This window comes from Vidua macroura, chromosome 4, assembly GCF_024509145.1.
Source record: "Vidua macroura isolate BioBank_ID:100142 chromosome 4, ASM2450914v1, whole genome shotgun sequence".
Taxonomy (NCBI): Eukaryota; Metazoa; Chordata; class Aves; order Passeriformes; family Viduidae; genus Vidua; species Vidua macroura.
In genome coordinates, this window is record NC_071574.1 from 15,561,895 (window position 1) to 15,582,315 (window position 20,421).

Sequence of the window (20,421 nt, forward strand, 5' to 3'; positions counted from 1 at the left end):
AGATGGTCCTGCTGGAAGACATGAAGTAAAAAAGTGTCATCGCCTGAAATCCTTGCAATTTCTGATAGTCGAGAACTACAGCCCTAACATTCTGTTCAACGCTGCGCTTGTTGTGCTAACCTGGCTTGCTTGGAAGCCAAGCTAGGTCAGCTGATGAAATGTCTGTTTTTTACCAAATTCAGTTCAGACTTGCCTTTTAGTGCTGGGATAGGATCCCCTTCAGATTCATGGGAACCGATTTTATACAGACTTCATCCGGACGGTGCTTGAGCACCTACTGGAGGCTGTCTATCGGCAAATGTATTTTTTCTTTTAAAAGGTTCACGATCGCTAAGAAACAAAGCACGAATGCCACCCCTCCAGGGCATGGCAAGGATGGAGAAGAAAGCCGGGACGCGGCCGGCGGTGCCTGGCCTGCAGACGGCCCCGGGAGGCGGCCGAGGCTCGCTGCCCGCTCAGGGTGGGGCTGGCCCGGCCCCCGGGTGAGGCAAGAGCGGCGGGGCTGCAGCGGGACCTCCTCCCTCTTCGCTCCTGCCTCTCTCTGTGCCTCGCTCTGTGCTGCCGGTGGCTCAGGGCAGCGCGGCGGGAGGTGAGGGGCGCGGGCATGCGAGGCGGGCGGGCACTGTCGCTTTCTGCTCTTCGCTGTCCCTCACTGTCGCATCTCTCTTTGCAGACTAGGACTCGGCCCCACCCGGAGGATCCCAGAGATGGCGAAGGTGAGGAAGGCGGCGGCTCCGCGAGGACACGGCCCGACGGCCCGTGCCCGGCCGCTCCCGGGGACATCGTCGTATTATCTCTCTCCTTGTTTTCACTCTTCACCGCTTTTTTTAAGGGCTCCCCGAAACCAGCCCATCCGCAAGCCCGGGCGGACGCGGACGGGAGGAGGACGGGGATCATGTGAGGGACACGTCAGGCACAACTTTTTTTTTTTTTTTTTCCTTTTTTCTACCAGTTTCCACTAATTTGGCCAAGTTTTCGGTACCCTGTGTTTATATTGCACATGGGTGGAGCTCCTTCCACTGAAAGGAAGGAGAAAAAAATACCGCCGTGGCAGTGCCTAGTGGGGGCTCGGTATTTCCATTCTCAGTTTTCTCATAGCTAACACGAATTTTTCTGGGAGCCTTGGAGCTATAGTGCAGTTTTTCATTTGAGGATTTTGTTTTGCAGCCCTTCGCTTGTTGTGGTTTGAGTCTGGACGAAGGTGTGGAAAATGGGGCGGACTCCAGCATTTGTTGCTATAGTTGCATCAAATGCATATGCTCTGAAAAGTAAAGTAGGAGTTTAATGGCTTATTTGTAGGGGTTTGTAATGGCTTTATGGGGTTTGTACTGCTGTAGGAAGTGAAAGCAATCAAAGTCTGTTAGGGCTTTCACAAAGGTCAGAATAATTGCGCTTGAGTGGAGTGATTAGTAGTTTTAATACCCTTGTGAATATTTACTCATATTATGTCTGGATTTAGTTATAAAAGAAAGAAAGGGAATTTCTTTTAAAGAAAAAAATTTGTAATAGTATTTTTCTAAATTCTTGAAGTTGTGTTTTTTTGGGGGGTTTTCTTTTGAGTGTCAAATAAGGGATTTTTCTCTAAACATGGGGCCTGGATTATAGGATGTGTATTAGGAGAACAGAAGCCCTTACCCATGCCAGTGCAGGATGCCTGGCCACAGGGATATACTTGGACAATAAGCCTTTTATTACGGTGTGTGTAGCATTGCTTATAGGCTTAAGGGTAACTTCTTTTTAGTAAAATCATGGAAATTGACAATATTCTTGTCTGTCCCACAGAGACAAACTTTAATTCATCTTCTTAACAGGAATGTTTCATTCCTCACTAGTGCAAAACAGTTACTCTTGGCTTCAGGTAGTAAATTTTCTACTGCCTAAGGTGACACTTGGGGATGGCTTTTTATCTGTGGTGGGTGTTGGTAGATGGAAGTCATTGAAACAGTGAGGGTTTTTGTTAGGGAGGCCTTGTTCTCCTATTTCCACATTCTGAGGGCTGCTTTCCATGTATGTAGTATTCTTTTCCTGTGCAGTTAGGCAGCCACGAAAGACCCGGGGGTGTTAAAACATTGTAGCCTGTAACTCATTTTATGAAAATAAAAAAAGCAAAGTTGGAGAAGCTCTACTTCTCATGACAGCTGTCTGTTCTATATGTTGCATTATGAAATGGAGGTAAGAGTGAAAATGCCCATGAAATGCTGACTGTCAATTGACAGAAACTCCTTGTGTACAGCTAAAGCTGCAGAGTTCACAAAGGCTGCCCAGCACAGTGTCCTGGAGTTCAATTTAGCCTAGGTACATCACTGAACAATAAAACCTTTGAAGAAGGTAAGTTATATTTGGAGGCTTGGTCACTGAAGTACCTGTCCTTGCCCAGTTCTGTGACGTCTTCTTTTATCCCTTGCCCAAAAGTCTGGGGAACTTTGTGTGTTCACTGTCCAGAATAGAAAGGTTCATTCATTTTGTAGGAAAACTACAGCATGTGCTGCACAGGCTGGTCTCTCCCTGATTATGTTTATCTGCTTTCTTTGAGGGAGCACTGCTGCCCTGACAAGTTGCCCTTTCTCTCCCAGCTGTGTGTGCAGTGGTCTTTGTTACTGCAGCAATGCACAGGGCACCATCTCCTCCTGCTCAGTGAACAGGCTAGGAACTGCTGCCCTGTACTTGCTGGCTCAGAAATCTGGAAAGAAAGCAGCAAGTGCTGTGGACTGATCTGTTTTGGTTTGACTCCCATTTTTTTTTCTGAATAAAACTTTGGGAGCATTTGGTGTGTCCATTTGTAAACTGCCAGGAAAGGATTGCTTGCTGCTGCTGAAGGTGTGGCCGCTCTGCACTATATCTGGAGTTCCTGTTCTGCCAATGTGCACGTGTGCCTTGGAGCACAGGGATAGCATTGCCAGATCCACAGTGCTCCAGAAGACTGTCTCACATTCCAAACACTCCTTCAGCACTGGGCTCAGAGCAGCCCCCTCTGGCTCTGAGGTTACCCATGAGGATGGGTTTCTCAAATGTCTTTGCGCTGGTTCCTATGTGGCTACTGCTTGCTCTTCTCCTTCTCTCCCACCCCCTCTTCCTTTTTTTTTTTTCCATCCCTCTGCCCTGTCTTTTGATATCTCTATAGTGTACTGACTCAGAGTTCACCACACATGTTGTGTAATTTTGTTTTTTCTCAAGAGTTTAAATTTAGTGGGGCAGATGTGAGTAGTCTGCTGACCTGAGCTTACACCTCCTGTTTAAGCAGATGGTCTGAGGCAGTGTGGAGAGGTGTTTTGCAGACATGTCTTTTTAGTTTTGCATTTGCATCAGCTCTGCACCTGTATCCATCCACTCACGATGTCATTTGCATTGTACTGCCCTTGAAATGTCAGGAAGTAATTGCATATTTCTTGTGTCATGTTGGTTGTAGAGCACAGTTTGAACAGCCATCTCTGTGTGGGCTCCAATGGCTCTGAAGGCTTTCAGGTCAGCAGTGAACACTGTGTTGTGTTTATCTGCAAGATGGGTCTTGTGTAAGACATCTCAGAGCAATCTATCATTTATTCTAGCACATGACCTTCTGGGCTCTCCTCTGTCTGCTGGAAATAGCACACCTTTTCTCTTTGCTGGTAAATATTCTCCATTTCCAATCTTACCACTCCACAGTTTTCTTGTGCCGTCTTAAACAATGGCTGCTTAAAAAAAGAAAAAACAAAAAGTCTCACAGCACCTTCTTTACACTAAATACTAGGTTTTCCAGAAGCAAATTTTTGAGACACTGCTTCTGTTGCTGCAGAGAAAGGGAATGGCTCTTCATCTGTGGAATTCTGACTGAGAAGAAGTTGCTGTACGTGGTACAGAGCCATGGTTGTGGGCAAGGCGTCTCAGTCAGTTCAAGTGTGGTCTGTTGTTTGCTGATATCAATGCTCTGCATTTAACAGTGGCTAAACACAGGAGCTTGTGGGAAGGAAATATTTTGTCTTGGTGAGGAAAATAAAAAGGAACCTTGTTATGTGGCTATTGTTACTGTTGCCAGGATATGTGGCACTCTTAGTTGGTGATGCTAAATTGTCTCTTGGGGAGACATTCACTTCGAGGTGCTGGTTAGAAACATTTCACATGAGGTTTTATCTTCTCATGGAAACCTTTGCTAGCATAGAATTGGACAAAAATACTAGAGAATGTGAGTTTCCTCATTTGGAGGGGCATAAATTGTAAAGCAATATTATCTCTTGCTTTGTAGTCTTTTTATTTTTTCCCTTTGCATGCTAATTTTTTGCTTATAGGAGCTTCATTGGTCTCATTGGAAAGTGTCTGGAGAAAATGAAAGCTGCTGTTTATTTCTAGTGTGTGATCACAAATTTCATTTGCAGTACACATGGCTCCTTAACAACAATCACTGTACTGGGGAATGTAGACAGAAAAGAATGTGTGTAGGTTTGGGGTGTTATAATCTTGTGATACACTTTGTGTTGAGGTTTTTGTGTTGTGCTTATCTTTATATTTTACTGCCTGGTGTAAGGTGTGGTGACTGAGTAAAGGATAACTCCAGATTACAAAAGGGTTTATATAAAAAACTGTTTGTCTTTTTCATTGTTGTGCTTTGGATGCTACTGGATGGGGAGCTTACTATCCAAAGAAAATGGATCCATGAGGCTATTGTGTTCCTGTGTATTTGCTTACTTAAACAACAAGGAATGTTTCTAGTAATAGTAAAGATAAGGTATCTTTTTCATAGAAGTAAATAAATAATGATGTTTGTTTGGTTCATAACTCGTTTTCAGATTTGCTGTGACAGCAAGTTTGGGTCAGGCTGTGATAGTGGTTCAGAAGTGGTGCTGCCCTCTCTTTATGTGGCCAAAACGTGCCATGTTTGGGAAGGGGGAGACAGCTCTTCCCTTTATGAACTGAGAGTATCTTACTGCTGCAGAGCTTTCTGCTCTTGTCCTTGTATTTCACAAAAAGAGAAATCTGAACTGGAATAACTAAAAGGGCATTTGTGAATGGTGGTGTTTTAGATGGATTTGTGGTTGTTGAACACAGTGTGCTGAGTATTCCCTGCTGGACCCCAATTGTCAGGCCACACTGCAGTACTCTAAAAAGCACTAGGTTGAGTTGGGCTCTGTTGTGAAGTTAGGGATGGCTTCAGCCTTTCCCAGTATTGGGCCAACTATTGGGAGTGTCACACCTGCCTACATGTGGCTCCTAAAGGCAGGTGTGGCTCAGGTTCTGGTGGACGGTGGTTGTGGCAGGTGGGGAGCCAAAATCCACTGAGTGCTGTGTGCCACAAGGGAATGCCTGGAATGCAAACAGTGCTCAGACATCAGGAAAAGTCTTTTAGGCTTCAGCTGCACCAGGAGATTTTCAGGAACTGTTTATCAAGCTTAGTACATGTTCAGGCTTTCTATGCAGTGCTTTGGAAAAAAGAGTTTTGAAGGATTTCTATCAGTTAACAAAAATGAGAAGGGCCATGCAGAGAGATTTCATCTGGCATTTAGCATTCACACATACTTTCTCTATAACAGCCACACAGGAATGTTGGGCTGTTGTCATAAGACTTAGGAATTGTGAAGGGGAATTCCACTTGCTTATTAACAAGATAAGCAAAAGAAAGCAAAATATCAATATCTGCTTCCGCTGAGATTTGTTGACATTGGTCATTTCCAAAGGAGAATTGTGGTACTTCTGTAATAGTAATTATGTGAGATTATATGGAACAAAAATAAAATAAATAACCCTACTCTGGCTGGAGTGGTAGTAAGGGAAGAGGAGGGAAAGACTTTTCAGTCTTTATCTGTTTTACCAAATTAAATTCAGTTTATAAAAGTGAGTCCCAAATCCTTGAGATTATTTTCATGATAGCCTTTGGAATTAGCTAGGAAGGTGACAATAAATACATTCAAAGTACTACCTGAAAAAATGGCTTATAATGGGACAAGCAGAGTGTTCCAGTGGGATTGTCATGCCTCTGAGTTATTCTGGCTATTGGAAACCATCTCCCAAAAAGAAATTTGTTGTTGCCATTTAACACTGTGGCACTTTTGTTCTGATCTGTCAGAATATGTGAGAAGTGAACCTGACTCCTGGCTGCTGCTGCTGCCAGGGGAGCTTCTGCTGGCAGGAGCACATGGGAGCCCTGGGGCAGTTTCTGGTTACTGCTCTTTTCTCCCTGCCCTTCTGGCTGACCCATCTCTGAGTGCATTGACTGGAGACCAGAGTGGCTGAAATTCCTAACTCCAGGGAAGGCCAGATGGCAGTGCTGCCTCTGGAGTAATCTGGTGCCAGTCTCAGTAGGTGTCTTGGCACTTGCTATCGTGCTCTTTCTTGAGAGTGGAAAAATGCTCTGCCTGTTCTGATTGCTGTGTTTTTATGGCAGTGCTTACAGGAAATTTCCCCTCTTCAACTGTTGGAAACATCTTCCTGTTCCCCAAACCCAGCTATTTCCCCTTTTGGCCACTTCCATAGTTAATAAATTAACTACTGTGCTAAACACATATAGGTTCTTGAGCTATCCTGTTTAAATAAAGGCGAAACTTTTCTACGGAGATGATGAATGTCCTTTTGTGTTTAATCCAAAGAGAAATTCCCTCAAGACCCATGTTCCACGGAAACTTAGTGGAATTGTTTTTTGTTTTGGACAAACTGATCTCTTGCCCTTATGTTTGAACTGGCTTTTTTTTTAGCTGTAAATTAATGTAGCTGAATCACTTTTTAACAAGTTGCTCATGACAAAAGAACTATGATGAAAAATTGAAAGCCATTGTAGAGTTCAATGGGTCTCATTTGCAGGGTGGTGGAAAAAATCGGTGTGATACTGCTTGAGATTTCCAGTAGGGTTTGCTTGAGGAGAAGTTCTTATTTCCATAGTGTGTCTTTGTGCCATTTGCCTAGCATACATGATCTGTGCAATTAATTTTCCTAATTACTTTAGCAAATGATAAATTCTTAGTCATTTCCCTGCATTGAGGTTTCAGTGTTGGATATAACAGTAGTTTGCAGAATCGGTACATAAATATACCCAAATTTAGCTGCACTGCTAAGGGAAACCATAGTAGTACCTCTGGAGTGAGCTGTGTTTAAACAGCTACAGACTGCTTCTTAGCCAGACAATTGCAAGAAAAATACAGTCAGTTTTGGATCGTGAATTCAAGTTTAGCTTGAGCTTGTGTATAAATTGAAAGATGCAACGTTCTATTTCATGGCTTTTTCCCTCTCCCCCGACTCCCCTTTCCCCCCCAGTACACGAGAGGCACCGTGACAGCATTCGCTCCTTTTGATGCCAGAGCTGATGCAGAAGCCCTTCGTAAGGCCATGAAGGGATTGGGTAAGGATAATTTTTATTTTACAAGAAAGAAAAGGCTCTTCCTTGTTTGCAAACATCCTTTCTGATCTACTTTTTTGTCTCAGTTGATGAGACTAGAGCGTGTGTCTACAAGCCATGGAAAGACAGCCCCAGGACTGCACTGGTCTGGGCGTGTCCTGGTTGTGACTGTGCCGCTGTCAAGGATGTTTATTTTTGGGTTAGCATGAGGGGGAAAAAAGAAGAGGTTTACACATTCCCCATTAAGAAATGGATGTTCCACACACTGTTCTGGGCACACTAAAGTTTTACAGTGCAGTAGCTCTGGATTTACAGGGACAGCTGTGGAGAATTACAGCAGCATAGTGGGAACTCTGCATGGAAAATACACAGCAGCCTCCTGGGCCTGGAAGTGTGTGAGCACAGTGCAGTTACTGGGGCAGGGAATACGAGCCCACAGTGTGAATGCAGACTAAGAAGTGGTCTGTAAACCCACACTGGAGCTTTCTGCCTCAAAATTTCCTGGGAGAACAAACCCTGATTTGCTGCTTTCTCTGAAGTAGAAGGAAGGGAAGGAGGGATGTGTGATACACCTCAGTCTACAGGCACACTCAGTAGGGCTGGGAAGATGCTGTGTTAGGAGGACCTACCTTGCAAACTTTGTGTATAAAATGGGTAATAACTCCATGCTGCTGCCCTCTGGGGTGTTTGGGATTGCTAGACTGAGTTGTGCTGGGAGTTGGCAGTTTGTTGGTGAGCCCAAAGGCAAGACCTTTCTGTGGAAAACAGACTGACTAAATGTTATAGCTGGTGCTTGGAGCACAGACTGGATCAGATGGAGAGCAAACAGCATGTTAGTCCTCCAGTCATGTTTTTGCACCAAACTTGGTGGCTCAGCTTGGGGAATGGTGACATTTTTTTATTTTAAATGCTTCTGCTGTTTGCCAGTAGACTGTTGTTGTCAAAGCATCTTTCACTGCCTTTTGAGTTTGTGCCACTGCAGTTTGTTTTTCAGAGTGTGTTTGTAACTCGTTCTTTCTAACTTCAGGGACTGATGAAGAAACCGTGCTGACGATCCTCACCACCAGAAACAATGCTCAGCGTCAAGAAATAGCTTCTGCCTTTAAAACCTTATTTGGCAGGGTAAGAAGAAGAAAAAATACCTCTGGAAATGAGCTGGTTCTTGCTTAGAATGATTGCTTTAAAATATGAGGCACATTGACCATATTCCCTGTAAAACATTCCTTGCAAGAAAATGTACTTTTGCTTTTGTCTGCCCCTCTCCTCTGCCCTGCCTTATCCTAAAAAAAAAAATCACAATGCATTTCAGGTTTTTGAAATGCCTGTTCATCCTTTTGTCCTGCCTTATTTGCTTCGGCTGAGGTACCAATTATAAGAAAAAGAGGTGTCCCTTGTCTTTTTGCTGTGTCTCCAGAGCCTTTCAGCTTGCAGACTCATGTGCCTCCTTTTAAAATGCTTAGTCCTTGTTCATCACAGCACTGTTTGTTCTGCACTAGGATCTTGTGGATGACCTGAAATCAGAACTTACTGGCAAGTTTGAAACCTTGATGGTGTCTCTGATGAGACCAGCGTATATTTTTGATGCTCATGCGCTGAAGCATGCCATCAAGGTAAGAGGAGGCAGAATTAATGTGTTACATTAAGTGATTGGTGCTTTTGGTTGTTTTTTTTTTTTTTTTTTTTTTTAGGAATGAACTTCTGTTGCTAAAGGGAGTGCTAACAGAAGTAGGCTTAAAAAAATAGCCAAGTTATGTTGACCACTGCCAGTGCCATGGTTTTGCCTGGGGTTTTTTTCATCCTAATAACTCAGAGGCAGTTTAGAAATCTACACAGCATAAGAATTGTTCCTTCTGGTTTAAATACAATGAGTAGATGTGCAGTTGCTTTAATATTTTTTGCTGTTTGAGTGCAGTGCTGAAGTCCAGAGGGCTCTTGATTTTTCTGCTGTGAGCAGCCAAGGTTTTATAGCTATGCAGCTGTATAAAAATTAGTTCAGAGTATTTAACAGAAGTGTAGTGCTCTTTGTTTCTTCTTGACTGTTATTTAAACTACAGAGTGTGTTATTCCTGACGGATTGCAGTGCAAGTCCAAATTGATGAGCTTTTGTAAACTGGTGTCCACCAAAATTATGAGCAGGTATTGTCTGTAGTATTGAATGACCTCTAAAAAACTGCCTTCAGTAACACAGAGGGAATAATTGATGGGCCTGTCAGTGTTACCCTTCTAAATTTTGTCTTCTGTGGGTGCATTTAGTGCCTTTCTGGGCAGGCCAATAAACAAACAATTTACAATGTGGGTGTGTAGAAATTTCAGTGTCTCTTCCATGTGCTCTTTTTTTCCACCTCTGTTGTATCTGTGGAATTTCAGGAGTTGGCTGTCCCCGGACTATTTACAGTATTGATCAAAATAGAGGACACTGAACTTGACTCTAGTGTGAGGTAGTGCTTTGTGGAATGACACTTCTATACAAACTCCCAAGATCCTGGATGAGCAGCTGGTTAATATGTAGGTTTTAGTCAACTGTGCAAGCAAGTGCTCATGCACCTGTGACCCAGCAAATAGTCCTTCAGGCAACAGAAACTTCGTTCCTGGAGGTTTTCTGTAATGCCTTTATGTGCACTGGGGGAAGGGACGGTGGTACCTGACAGAGAAACTGATAAAGGCCTTGTTGATTAATTAAAAAATTGTATTCCCAAGCTCCTCTTATTGATTTAGGAGTCAAAGACTGACAGAGAAATGACAGAACAGATGGGTGTAGGTGGGAAAGTAGAGATAGTGAAACAAGAGTGGTTTTGTTCTTGTCACTTAAAAAAAAGATGTTAAACCCAAAACCATGGAAATTCAGAGAATGTATTTGCACAAGAAAGGATGTCAGTACTGGCTGCAGTTCAGCTGAGGGGAGTAGCAGTAAAGCAGATGCGATGGTAGGGATTGCACTGCAAGGTAACTCAGCTAAGAGTACTAACTCTGTGCTGAAAGCTGTCCCATCAGTTCTCACTGCTGCTGCTTGGATTAGAGTGAATTTAACTGTGCCTGCCTCCCTTGTTGAGTAGGCATGTTCATGAAACAATCTGCATTTTGGAAATGATTGTCTGTAACCTGGCAGGTTTGTATTCTGGATAGCTTTGTGTGCAGTTGCATATCTTTGTATGTGTTTAGTTTTTAGTTTTCCTTACAGGAAAGGTTGTAAATAACATGCTGAAGCAAAAAATGCTCAGTATTGCATTTCAGATTTCAGTGTTGCTTTTGTGAAATGACTCTTTTGTATGTGTAAAGAGCAGTGGATTATTCTTGCAAACAAAGGCTTAGACTTGTGGAAACAAGATATTGGCCTGGCTTTTGTAAGTTCTATCCTTGTAAAAGTGAAAGAGTGGCTGTTGTTTCTGCAGTCATTGAGAACTGCAGGATTGCTGGAACTATCTGGGTTAGCAATTCTGTTGTAAAGTGTGTTTGCAGTGGAAGAAGGGGTTTGTTTAACGGCACGGTTCACAGCAGGCTGCAGATCTGTGCTGGGTGGCTCTGTGTCCTGGTTGGTGACAGACACTGTATGAATTAGAGCTAAGATGCAAACTTACTCCATTCACTTCTCTTGATGCCCTTGATTGTAATAGCAAAGAACTGAGGCACACCTGGCTGTGCTTGAGTGTGGAAGGACCCCTCTGAATCCTGCAGCACTGGGCTTTTATGAATTGTTGGGTTGGTTTTGAAAACAATCAAGACAAACTGGGAGAAATTATTTTCAAAACCCCCACAATGTATCAGAAAGAATAAAATATTATATTTGATCCAAATATAAGTTTATGCTTAGTTTTGATTGTCAAAGGGATTTCTTGTTTTCCTTTTGTTATTCCATCAACTGATTCATACTTGCACCCCTGCAGGGAGCAGGAACCAATGAGAAAGTGTTGACTGAAATTCTTGCCTCCAGAACACCTGCAGAAGTGCAGAATATTAAGCAGGTTTATCAGCAAGGTAATTTTCTGTATAAAATAAAGGTCTCTGTTTAGTTCCTTTAATATGATTTTAGCTCATCTTTCAAATAAGGTCTATCTCTGAACTGATGGATATTTCCAATAAGAGGGAATTCTTTCTGCTATGTTGCAAAACTTCATGTTGAAAGGAACTAGACTATGAATTGGAAATTGAAATAATTTTTATTTCGGGCTGCAGATTGTGGTGCTTCATGCTTTATAGTTAGAATTCTTTCAAAAGTATTTATTTCCTCCACCCATTATTTTCATCTTCTTGACTGAAAGGCAATTTTCATTAATTCAAAACAAAACTGATATCACATAAAACAGAAATGATTTTTTTTTGCCTTTTGCTCTATGTTGTGTTCACGTGCATTTATGCTAAAGCAGGTGCAGCTTTTGGCTGTCCACAGGAATAGATGCTTTTACCCTGTGACTGTTGGCTTGTTTTTCAGTGCAATGCTTAATTCAACAGATTTCTTTTAGCTCTGTGCAGATTCTTGCCACACAAGAAATTCTCACGTTTTAACAAATTTTGAGCCCAAACACAGAGCCTCTAGGGGCAAAATTTATTAGTAGCAGACTTTTCTGGGCTCATGGTTTTTGTACATTGACTGCCATATTTTAGCATGACTCCATGTCTGTATCCTCTTTAGTTCCTTAAGGAGCTGAATCCATGCATGTCACCTTGTACTTCAAAATATTGTGAGTAATCTGATCCTGACATGAGGTGTGAGGTGCTCTATTTTTAGAGTAGTGTTATGTTGTAAGTGAAAGCAGAATATGTCCTGAGTGTTAAAGATGTTACTGATAAATGATTCTACAAATTGAGTCAAGTGGAGTTTTTGCCTTTCCTTGCTCTCCCCTCGAAATAGTGAGGGATCCTGCAAGGTGGTGAGTGAATGTTGCTCTTTTGCAGAGTATGAAGCTGACCTGGAGGATAAGATCACAGGAGAAACATCAGGCCATTTCCAGAGGCTGCTGGTGGTGCTGCTGCAGGTTGGTGTCCTGTTGTGGGATGGCTTTGACTGCTAGGTGCGCTTACCACTTCCTGCTTACTAAGCTGGGTTCTGGATGGGCCTGGTGCTAGGCAGGACTGGCTCTAGAGCTGAGGCACTTCCTCTGAGGTGCTGGGTCAGCCTTGGGCTCTCTTCTGAATAATCTCCATATCATTGAAGCAAAACAATTCTGTGATGCCCATGGGTGTAGCAGGTGCTGCTGTGTGGGGTTTTGAGGGCAAAAGGGGAAGAGGACCCTTATTTCATAGACACATGCAAGCAAAAGGGAAAAACAAGGTGGTTTTGGAGAAGATGCATGAGAGGGTGACTTGTCACAGGAACTTACAGGCTCAGTATAACAGATAAATACTTTTTGACTTATCTTCTAATTCTTCAGTTTAGTAACTTGTGAATTTCTGTTTAGGCGAACAGAGATCCTGATGCTGGAGTTGATGAGGCTCTTGTTGAGCAGGATGCTCAGGTGGGTGACTGACTTAGGGTTTGGGATATAATTGTATGAGTTACCTCAAAAGATGACAAACAGCTGGAATTCAAATGTGAAAGAGTGATAGTAAAGGTTCTCTGTGTTTTTTTAATATGTTTTAGTGTGCTTTTTTTTTTTTTTTTTTTTTTTTTTTGTATGTTCTGGACAAAAGAAGTGTCAAAACCTGAAATACTGTGATCAAAATTTTTTGCCCTTTGACATTTCAGTTTTGCTTATTACTTAATGAGGGACCTGAATAAAACAGTGAATAGATCATTGGAAGAGAGGCTGAGGCTTGGTAAGCACTGCTGGAAAACTCAGATGTTAACAGTTCATTGCTTAGTACCTGACTTGGACTTCTCTCTGAGTTTAATCCCTTATCCATGACTGCTCCCTAACCCTGTGCTCTGGATTGAAAGCAGTTAATCGGTGTCCTTGCCAGTCTCTTGCTGGGTGCCATTTGCTTTGTTGGAGTGATGGTCAATATTTCAGTGATTTGATTACAACTCATTTAATATGTATTTCTTCTCAGTTATTTCAGACAACTCTGTATGAGACATTTTTCTCTCACAAATTGTCTGTTGAGATGAAAGAAGTGATGCGGAGTAAACACAGAATATCAGATCAATAAAACATTCTCCTGGTAGCACAGCAAGATGGAGCAACAGAGTGGCAAAATATATTTTACTGGCACAGACCTATCCTTTGTCACTTAAATTCAGAAAGCATTGTTGTTCTGCTGTTAAAGTTAACTTCCTGTGACAATTACAGCTGGAAAATTAGAAGGGCAAATGTTTGAATCTTGATCTAGACTGGGCCTATGTTATTGAGGAAAGACGTGAAGCACTGGCCCTGATAGGTAAATAGATTTCTTTGGCCCCTTTAATTGAGTTTAAATGAGCAGCTAAACTTAGGAGGCACCAAACCCAGCTCTTGAAAAGCTCCTAGTTTTCCAGTCTCTGTGGTTTGCTGCATACATTTAACTTGGGCTGGGACCTTGAGTCAATGGACTTTTCCATTCACCACCCAACACAACTGGAACAGATTCAGTCATTTTCTAATTGCTATTGCCAGGTACAGATGGCCAGAACTGAGGTACATGACTGTGCAGATGTAGGATTATTTTTGGCTTCCCAATGTTTTTCTTGAGTCATATATTCTGGAAAGGACTTGGTACATTAGAAGGCAAACTTTTTGCTCAGTGGTAATTTTTCAATTTTTTGTGTCTAGGATTACTAAATATTAATTCAAAGCAATTATGAGACTTTTCTGAGAATGCCTGAAGGAGGAAGTCTGAATTTTTGGAAAAGATTTTGTGAATATCACTTCTTGAAAGTTACACAGTTGGTGTATATCTTCTGTATTGCCCAGCAGCAGGCAGATACAAACTTAAAGCTGACATAAAGTTCTATTTACAATTTCTGGTGTCTCTAAATCAATCTTTTGCTGGTATTTTTCTAAATGCTGGTACTGGGACTTCTCATTTGCTACTGGATGGAGAGTGCTGGTATTCATTTGGAGGGCTTAGCATATGTTATTTGTAATAAATATCCTGGCAGTGAGTGCCTTGAGAGCTTTTTCCTCTCCAGCTTTTTTCATTCTATACCTCTAATACTAAAAAGATCATATATACTACAATATGTGCAACCTTTTTCCTTACAGAGTGCTTAGCACACAGTTTGGAAAAAGGCAAAATTTTCCAACTGTCGGGAAAAAGAACTTGTTTCATTTTCCAAATTTCTTTTTCTTTCTTGTTTTCTCCTGGCTCTTGCTCATTCCAAACTTCTGAAGTGCTTTACTTTCCTGGTGCTGAAAATGCAGCCAGGTCTTTGTCTGCATCAAATACAGACTTGCCTGAAAAGCCACAAATGTGCTAAAACTGTGACTAAAATCTGGTTTCAAGCAGCTAAGAATTTATCAGCCCGCAAATCCTCTTTCTGAGAGCTTCTAGATCTGTCTTCCCCTCCTTCTTGAAGAACTTCCTCCTGGGTCAAGTTGGCGTGGTTCTGCTGTTGAAGAGCCATCATGTAACAAATTTTTGCTACTCTATTTGAAAGGGGAAGGGAAAAAAGGGCGGAAAAGGTAGTTCTGTGAATAAATTTTATCTGCTGTATTATCACAGTTTCAGCAAACTTCAGTCCTTATGAAGAGGACTATGCATGGTCAGTTTCAGGGCGTGAAGCTGCATTACTCATGGAAATGCCATCAGAGTCAATTTCAGATTTTTTACATTTATTTCTGAGATTCAGTACTTGGCAATTTAATTTCTTTTTTTTTTTTTTCCCTCCCGCTATGGCTTGTTAGTAAATGTAATGCTGCTTAGAGTGAGACAAATAGAGCTTTTCAACAGGATGCATGGGCACAAAACAAATGCTGATGTTTTGATCTCTTGAATTCACAACAGGTTTTGTTCAGAGCTGGGGAGCTTAAGTGGGGAACAGATGAAGAAAAGTTCATCACTATCTTGGGAACCCGCAGCATTTCTCACTTGAGGAGGGGTAGGTAGTGTGGTTAATGAGGGGCTGAGAGGTTCTGCCTGAAATCCAGCCTGGAAAAGCTCAGCTCATATCGAGGTGCCTACTTTATGAGCTGATAATAGAGGGACAATACCTTTTCCCCTGCTCCTTGCCCATCCAGAAGTCTCTTTTACCAATCTGTTTAGGCCATTGGGAATAATGCACGGAGCTGTTCCTTCCAGGTGCAGGGAGGGGTTGTACAAGGGGCATCTGATGGGAAATTGGTGCTCAGAACAAGACAGTGAGTGGCCAATAGCCCCTGAACTGTGGATAATGACACACAGGTGGCATTGTGCTGAACTGAGGGGCACTGGCAGGAATGTTGGCTGTTCCCTGACTGAGCACACTTTGTTTTGCAGTGTTTGACAAGTACATGACCATTTCCGGTTTTCAGATTGAAGAGACCATTGACCGGGAGACCTCTGGTGATTTGGAGAAGCTGCTTCTGGCAGTGGGTAATTGAGTCCTAACGTGTCTAGCACTAGGCTGCCTTTGCTTACTCCCAGGCCTCCTGAAATTGCAGTTGTCACAGAGGCTGGTGTGAAAACAGGGTTCCTTTAGGAAGGTAATCAATCACCTGGGATCTATTTTTATGTCTGGAGAAGAGGTGGTGAACTGCATTCTTCTTCATCATGTGCACCTCTGCCAGATCTGAGACTGGGCTCTGCCTTCACCTGTATTCCTGTCAGCTTATCTAGGACAGTGTTGGAGAGTTTGACTAGTAAAGTCTCTCTGCTATCAGAAATAAATGTTTGGCTAAATCCCAGAACCCAGAGTTGTAACAGAGGACCAGACCAGGTGACACCACTGGAGAGAATAAGCCAGTGACACACACCTTGTCTTGGCAATCAAAGATGGCCCTGTATTTAATAGCAGTCAATAATTCAGTCATTTGTCTTTTCCAGTGAAATGCATCCGAAGCGTGCCTGCCTATTTTGCTGAGACCCTGTATTATTCCATGAAGGTATTTAAATGTTTTGCCTAGGTCACTTTCCATCTCCTCCAGCTACGATTCCTCTTCCTTTAGCTTGTCCTTCTGCCACTGTAAATGCTGACAGTATCACTAAGTATCTGCAAAAGGTTCAGGGAGTGCAGGGCTGGGAGAGGATGCAAACAATTCATAGTTTCCTTGGAGTACATTGTGGGTTTGTCACACCACAGACCTTTTAGTCTCATCAGCTGTTTTTTGATTTGGTGCTGCTACACTGGAAAATGTCTGGCAATATCCACTGGGCACTTCCCAGCTGATTAAACTCCAGTGTCTTTAGGTGGTGGATGTACTGAGGATGGAAAGAAGGTAGATTGTGCAAATTAGTGCTCTTTGATTTGGATGTGAGTATTTACAGATGGAGGGCATTAGGTAGCTTTGAAACACATTTTGATTACTATCCATCCTCTTTTGAGAAACGAAAGAAAGCAGAGAAAAGGAAAGGCTTAAACAGCTGCAAAAGATGACTCATAGGAATTGCATTAGCAGTGCATCCATGTTTCTGTTGGCTTCACGTTCTCTTGGATGGGAATAGATAAGCAGGGAAAGCGGTAATTTTTAACTCCTAGTGGGTAATATTAATTAAACCAGAGGCAAGTAGTCTGCTGTTTTCAGGCAAGTTATCAGCTTCCCTGAGGAATTCCTCCCTTCCCTTTGCTGGAGAGCCCTGAAGTATGTTTGTCAGAAGATGAGGTGACAGCTTGAGAGTTACTGATGAGACACAAAATGATAGCTTAATTTTTAGAAGTCCTTTACTGCTTCTGTAGATACCATGTAGAATAAGGTTCAGGTGAAAAATACAAAATACTGTATCAGTAGGCTGAGCTGTCTGAGGAGGATTACTTTTCTCTTAATTATTTTTATTTTTTAAAGAATGCAATTTTCCTGTAGGCTTTAGATTCTTATACACTTCTTTTATGAGAAGCCTGACCAATGTGTGCTGGTGAGACCCCCAAATTTTTTTTTAATATAAATAAAAATCATTCAACACTTCAGATAAGAAAGCTTTTTGTCAATTATTACTTTGACAGAGTTTGTACTTCTGATTTATCTGTTTGGCACAACAAGGTTCTGCACTGAGCAGAGTTTGCTTTCATTATTATAGGTAGGGCAGAGCTTGGCTTTTATTCCTCAGAAACCACTGGACTCGTGGCATAACTTTTGAGCAGCTTTAGGGCATTTTTAGGTGTAATCCAAGAATATTGCACCCAGAAGGATTGAGTAGCCCTGGACATTGGGCTGAAGATGACCGTGGGGGCTCTGTCAAGTCCTTCCCTGAGGTGCATCTGCAGGTTAGCACGTCAAAGTTTTTATGGCTTCAGCTTGTGTGGAGTCTGCCTTATCTGAACAAGAGGGGTCAGGGCCTTGGTCTGCACAGGAAGGTGAAATGCTTCAAGCACTGAAGATGACGAACAGAGTGGGGCATGATTGTGTGGTTGGAAAAGGTTTGTGAAGCTTTGCCCCTGTAATGAACAGCTGGAGAGTTTGTGGGATGAGTTGCTCTGCCTGTGTCCTGCTGTACGATGTTGCTTTGTGCTGGTCACCACTGGGATTGAGGTGCCCAGTTCCAGAACTGACTGCAGTTCCACAGCCTCAGAGTGCACTGCAGGGGGCATTTACACGTGATTGTGATTGTGGTGAGCAGCCATGCTTCTGCGTGAGCTTGGAACTGGAGTCTTCCAAATTTATGTGGGCATTCACAGTTGAAGCCTGAGATGAAACATGAAATAAGAGGCCTGAGCATCTGGCACTTGATAGAGGTCCAGGGATCAGAGCTCCTCTGTTCTCCACATTTCAGTGTGAATGTCTCATGATACTGTCCTGAATATTCTCTGTTTTGGAGCTGAACTGTAATGCAGGAGTGGTTTGAGATGCCACTTGTTGCTTTCATGTTGTACCATAGTTTTTGTATTTCATGTTTTGTTGCAGCATCTGTACAGAACAGACTCATATTTGAAAGTTATTTGATCTTTTTAGGGGGCTGGCACTGATGATGACACCCTGATCAGAGTCATGGTTTCAAGAAGTGAAGTTGATCTGCTGGATATTAGACAAGAATTCAGAAAGAATTTCGCGAAATCATTGTATCAAATGATTCAGGTAAAATTACTGTTCTGTTCTCAGGGAAGGCAGAGGTGATTGAGATATCACCGTTTTCACTGTTGTTTTTCTTGGCAGAGGGTGGGTGTGGGTAGAGCTGGGTGACCTGGGCTCTGAGATTGGGTTCCTCTGCAGTTTTGACATGGCATTGTTGAAGTGGGGGACACTTCCTATGGAAAAAAGTTTCCTTCCAGTGTTCACTAGGGCAGATGATGTGGTTTTCTGAAATTGCAATTACTCATACACCATATTTAGCTACTGCATAATTTCCTTGTTCTTGTCTGGGTTCCTTATTGTGCAGTGCTTCAGAGAGGGTGCTGGCTCCAGAGAAATAACGCTGGGGTTGGGAGTCTGAATTTCCATGAGGTTGAAGTTTAGATCTTGGGTTGTGGTGTGGAACTCTTTGCAACATTTCCAATTGAAAAGAGCGTCACTGTGGAACTGAGTCATAATTTCCTTTGAGTGGATAGGAAGGAGCAGGAAGGGAAGGAGCCAGCAAGAAATCCGGAGCCAGCTGTTGCTGAAAAGTTAAGGCAAAAGGCTTTTTTTTCCCCCTCTTGTTTTATATTGTAAGTCCTGCTTTTTATGATTTTTCGATTGTCATTCCTGACATTATGCTCCCTTAACTAGGCTGGGTGAAGTTTCTTTTTGGCACTGCCTGTCAGGCCCATATGGATTTCATATCAGAGCTTCCCATTGATTACAGGGAGCAGAGCTGGCGCCTTTCTAGGCAGTGGCAGGTGCACTTTGCCCATGTGTTGCTTGCTTTTGATGCTGCTTTGGGCTTCTCCTTTGGACTTTTCCCCTGCAGACAAATGTGTCAAATGTGCAATGAGCAGCTCTGTTTTCTAGCAAAGCTTTTGGAGGTTTTTTGTCTCTGGCAGTCTGTCTGTGTAAAAATACAGCTCTCATGTAAGAGGCAGAGAATTTCCTTGTGTCATTCCTGAGTGGAGAGTCAGCTATGTGGATTTCCTGTGGGTGGGGTGAATATGTAATGTGCTGGGGCCCTCCTTGGCAGCCGCTCTGGTGACTCACGGTGCTGCTGTGCTGCATTGACAGAAAGACACATCCGGGGACTACAGGAAGGCGCTGCTGCTCCTCTGTGGCGGAGACGACGACTGACGGGCAGAGGATACAAGGCTCTCCTTGTACTCCAGCTTTGCAGCCTTCACTAGCATGTCTGCCTGAGGTTTTGTATCTTAATGCTTTGTGGCTGCTTGAATTTATGCTAGGATTGCACTTAGTAAAAAGGAGCTCATTGTTAACCCTCCTCTTCCCCAAGTCCCAGCTTCCAGGAATTTCAAGTGCCTTCTGTGATCTGCGAGAGTCACCTTCATGGAAGGTGGATGCTGAGCACAGAACCCAGTTCTTTACAGGTGTTTTGCTGAAATAGGAAAAAATAATCATGTATTTCACAATAAATTCAAGATTATCCTTTTTTGCTTTTTATTCCTTTCATTTCCACTGAGTATTAAGCTAGTTCTAACATGGCAAGCAAGGAAATCCTTTGTATGTAATATTGGAATGAATTTGCTGAACATATTACAAGCAGTCATTGGAAATCTAAAGGACCAATAAATTTTTCCCCTCTCATCACAGTTGTATGTGGTTTTTAATCTAATTTAATGTTTTTCATATATTTTCCCTTGAATGTAATTTCATTGTCTCAGACTGTTGGTATATATTTTCTCCTGTTATTGGTGTTTTGTAGCTCTCCATCTTCATGTCTAGCCTAGGATATGGGTGCTGTGGTGATGCCATTGTTCAGTAGAGTTGGAAAACCAAAATATTGGTGCTTGCTGGGCATTGCATTCTCATTTTGTGCTGCTTTGTGTTTTTCTTCTCCTCTAAAGCTGGGGCAGGGAAGGAGGGAGAGTTGCTGTGCAGGGCCAAAGTAGAACAGATGTGCTACAATTTAGGAATGGTCATGGATGTCTGGGATGGAAGCAGGTGAAGAAGAGATGGGATCTGTTCTTCAGGGATCTTGTGAGAAAAGAGGATGGTTACAGCATCCCTCCCCTCAGGTTATCAGGGAGCAGAGTGCAGGGTGAGAGAAGCACCAGCCCG

At 42.6% G+C, this 20,421-nt stretch overlaps 1 protein-coding gene across 1 annotated transcript; it reads left to right on the plus strand.

The window, feature by feature from the left end:
* Window positions 1-287: 287 nt before the first annotated feature.
* ANXA5 (annexin A5) lies at window positions 288-19,947 on the plus strand. The gene is made up of 13 exons (XM_053976164.1): window positions 288-589; window positions 674-716; window positions 7,216-7,300; window positions 8,325-8,419; window positions 8,794-8,907; window positions 11,179-11,269; window positions 12,188-12,267; window positions 12,691-12,747; window positions 15,155-15,248; window positions 15,626-15,721; window positions 16,172-16,230; window positions 18,232-18,354; window positions 19,414-19,947. Exons 2-13 carry the CDS (start codon window positions 708-710, stop codon window positions 19,474-19,476), a joined length of 966 nt encoding a protein of 321 aa, XP_053832139.1. The 5' UTR covers window positions 288-589; window positions 674-707; the 3' UTR covers window positions 19,477-19,947.
* The last annotated feature ends 474 nt before the right edge of the window (window positions 19,948-20,421 follow it).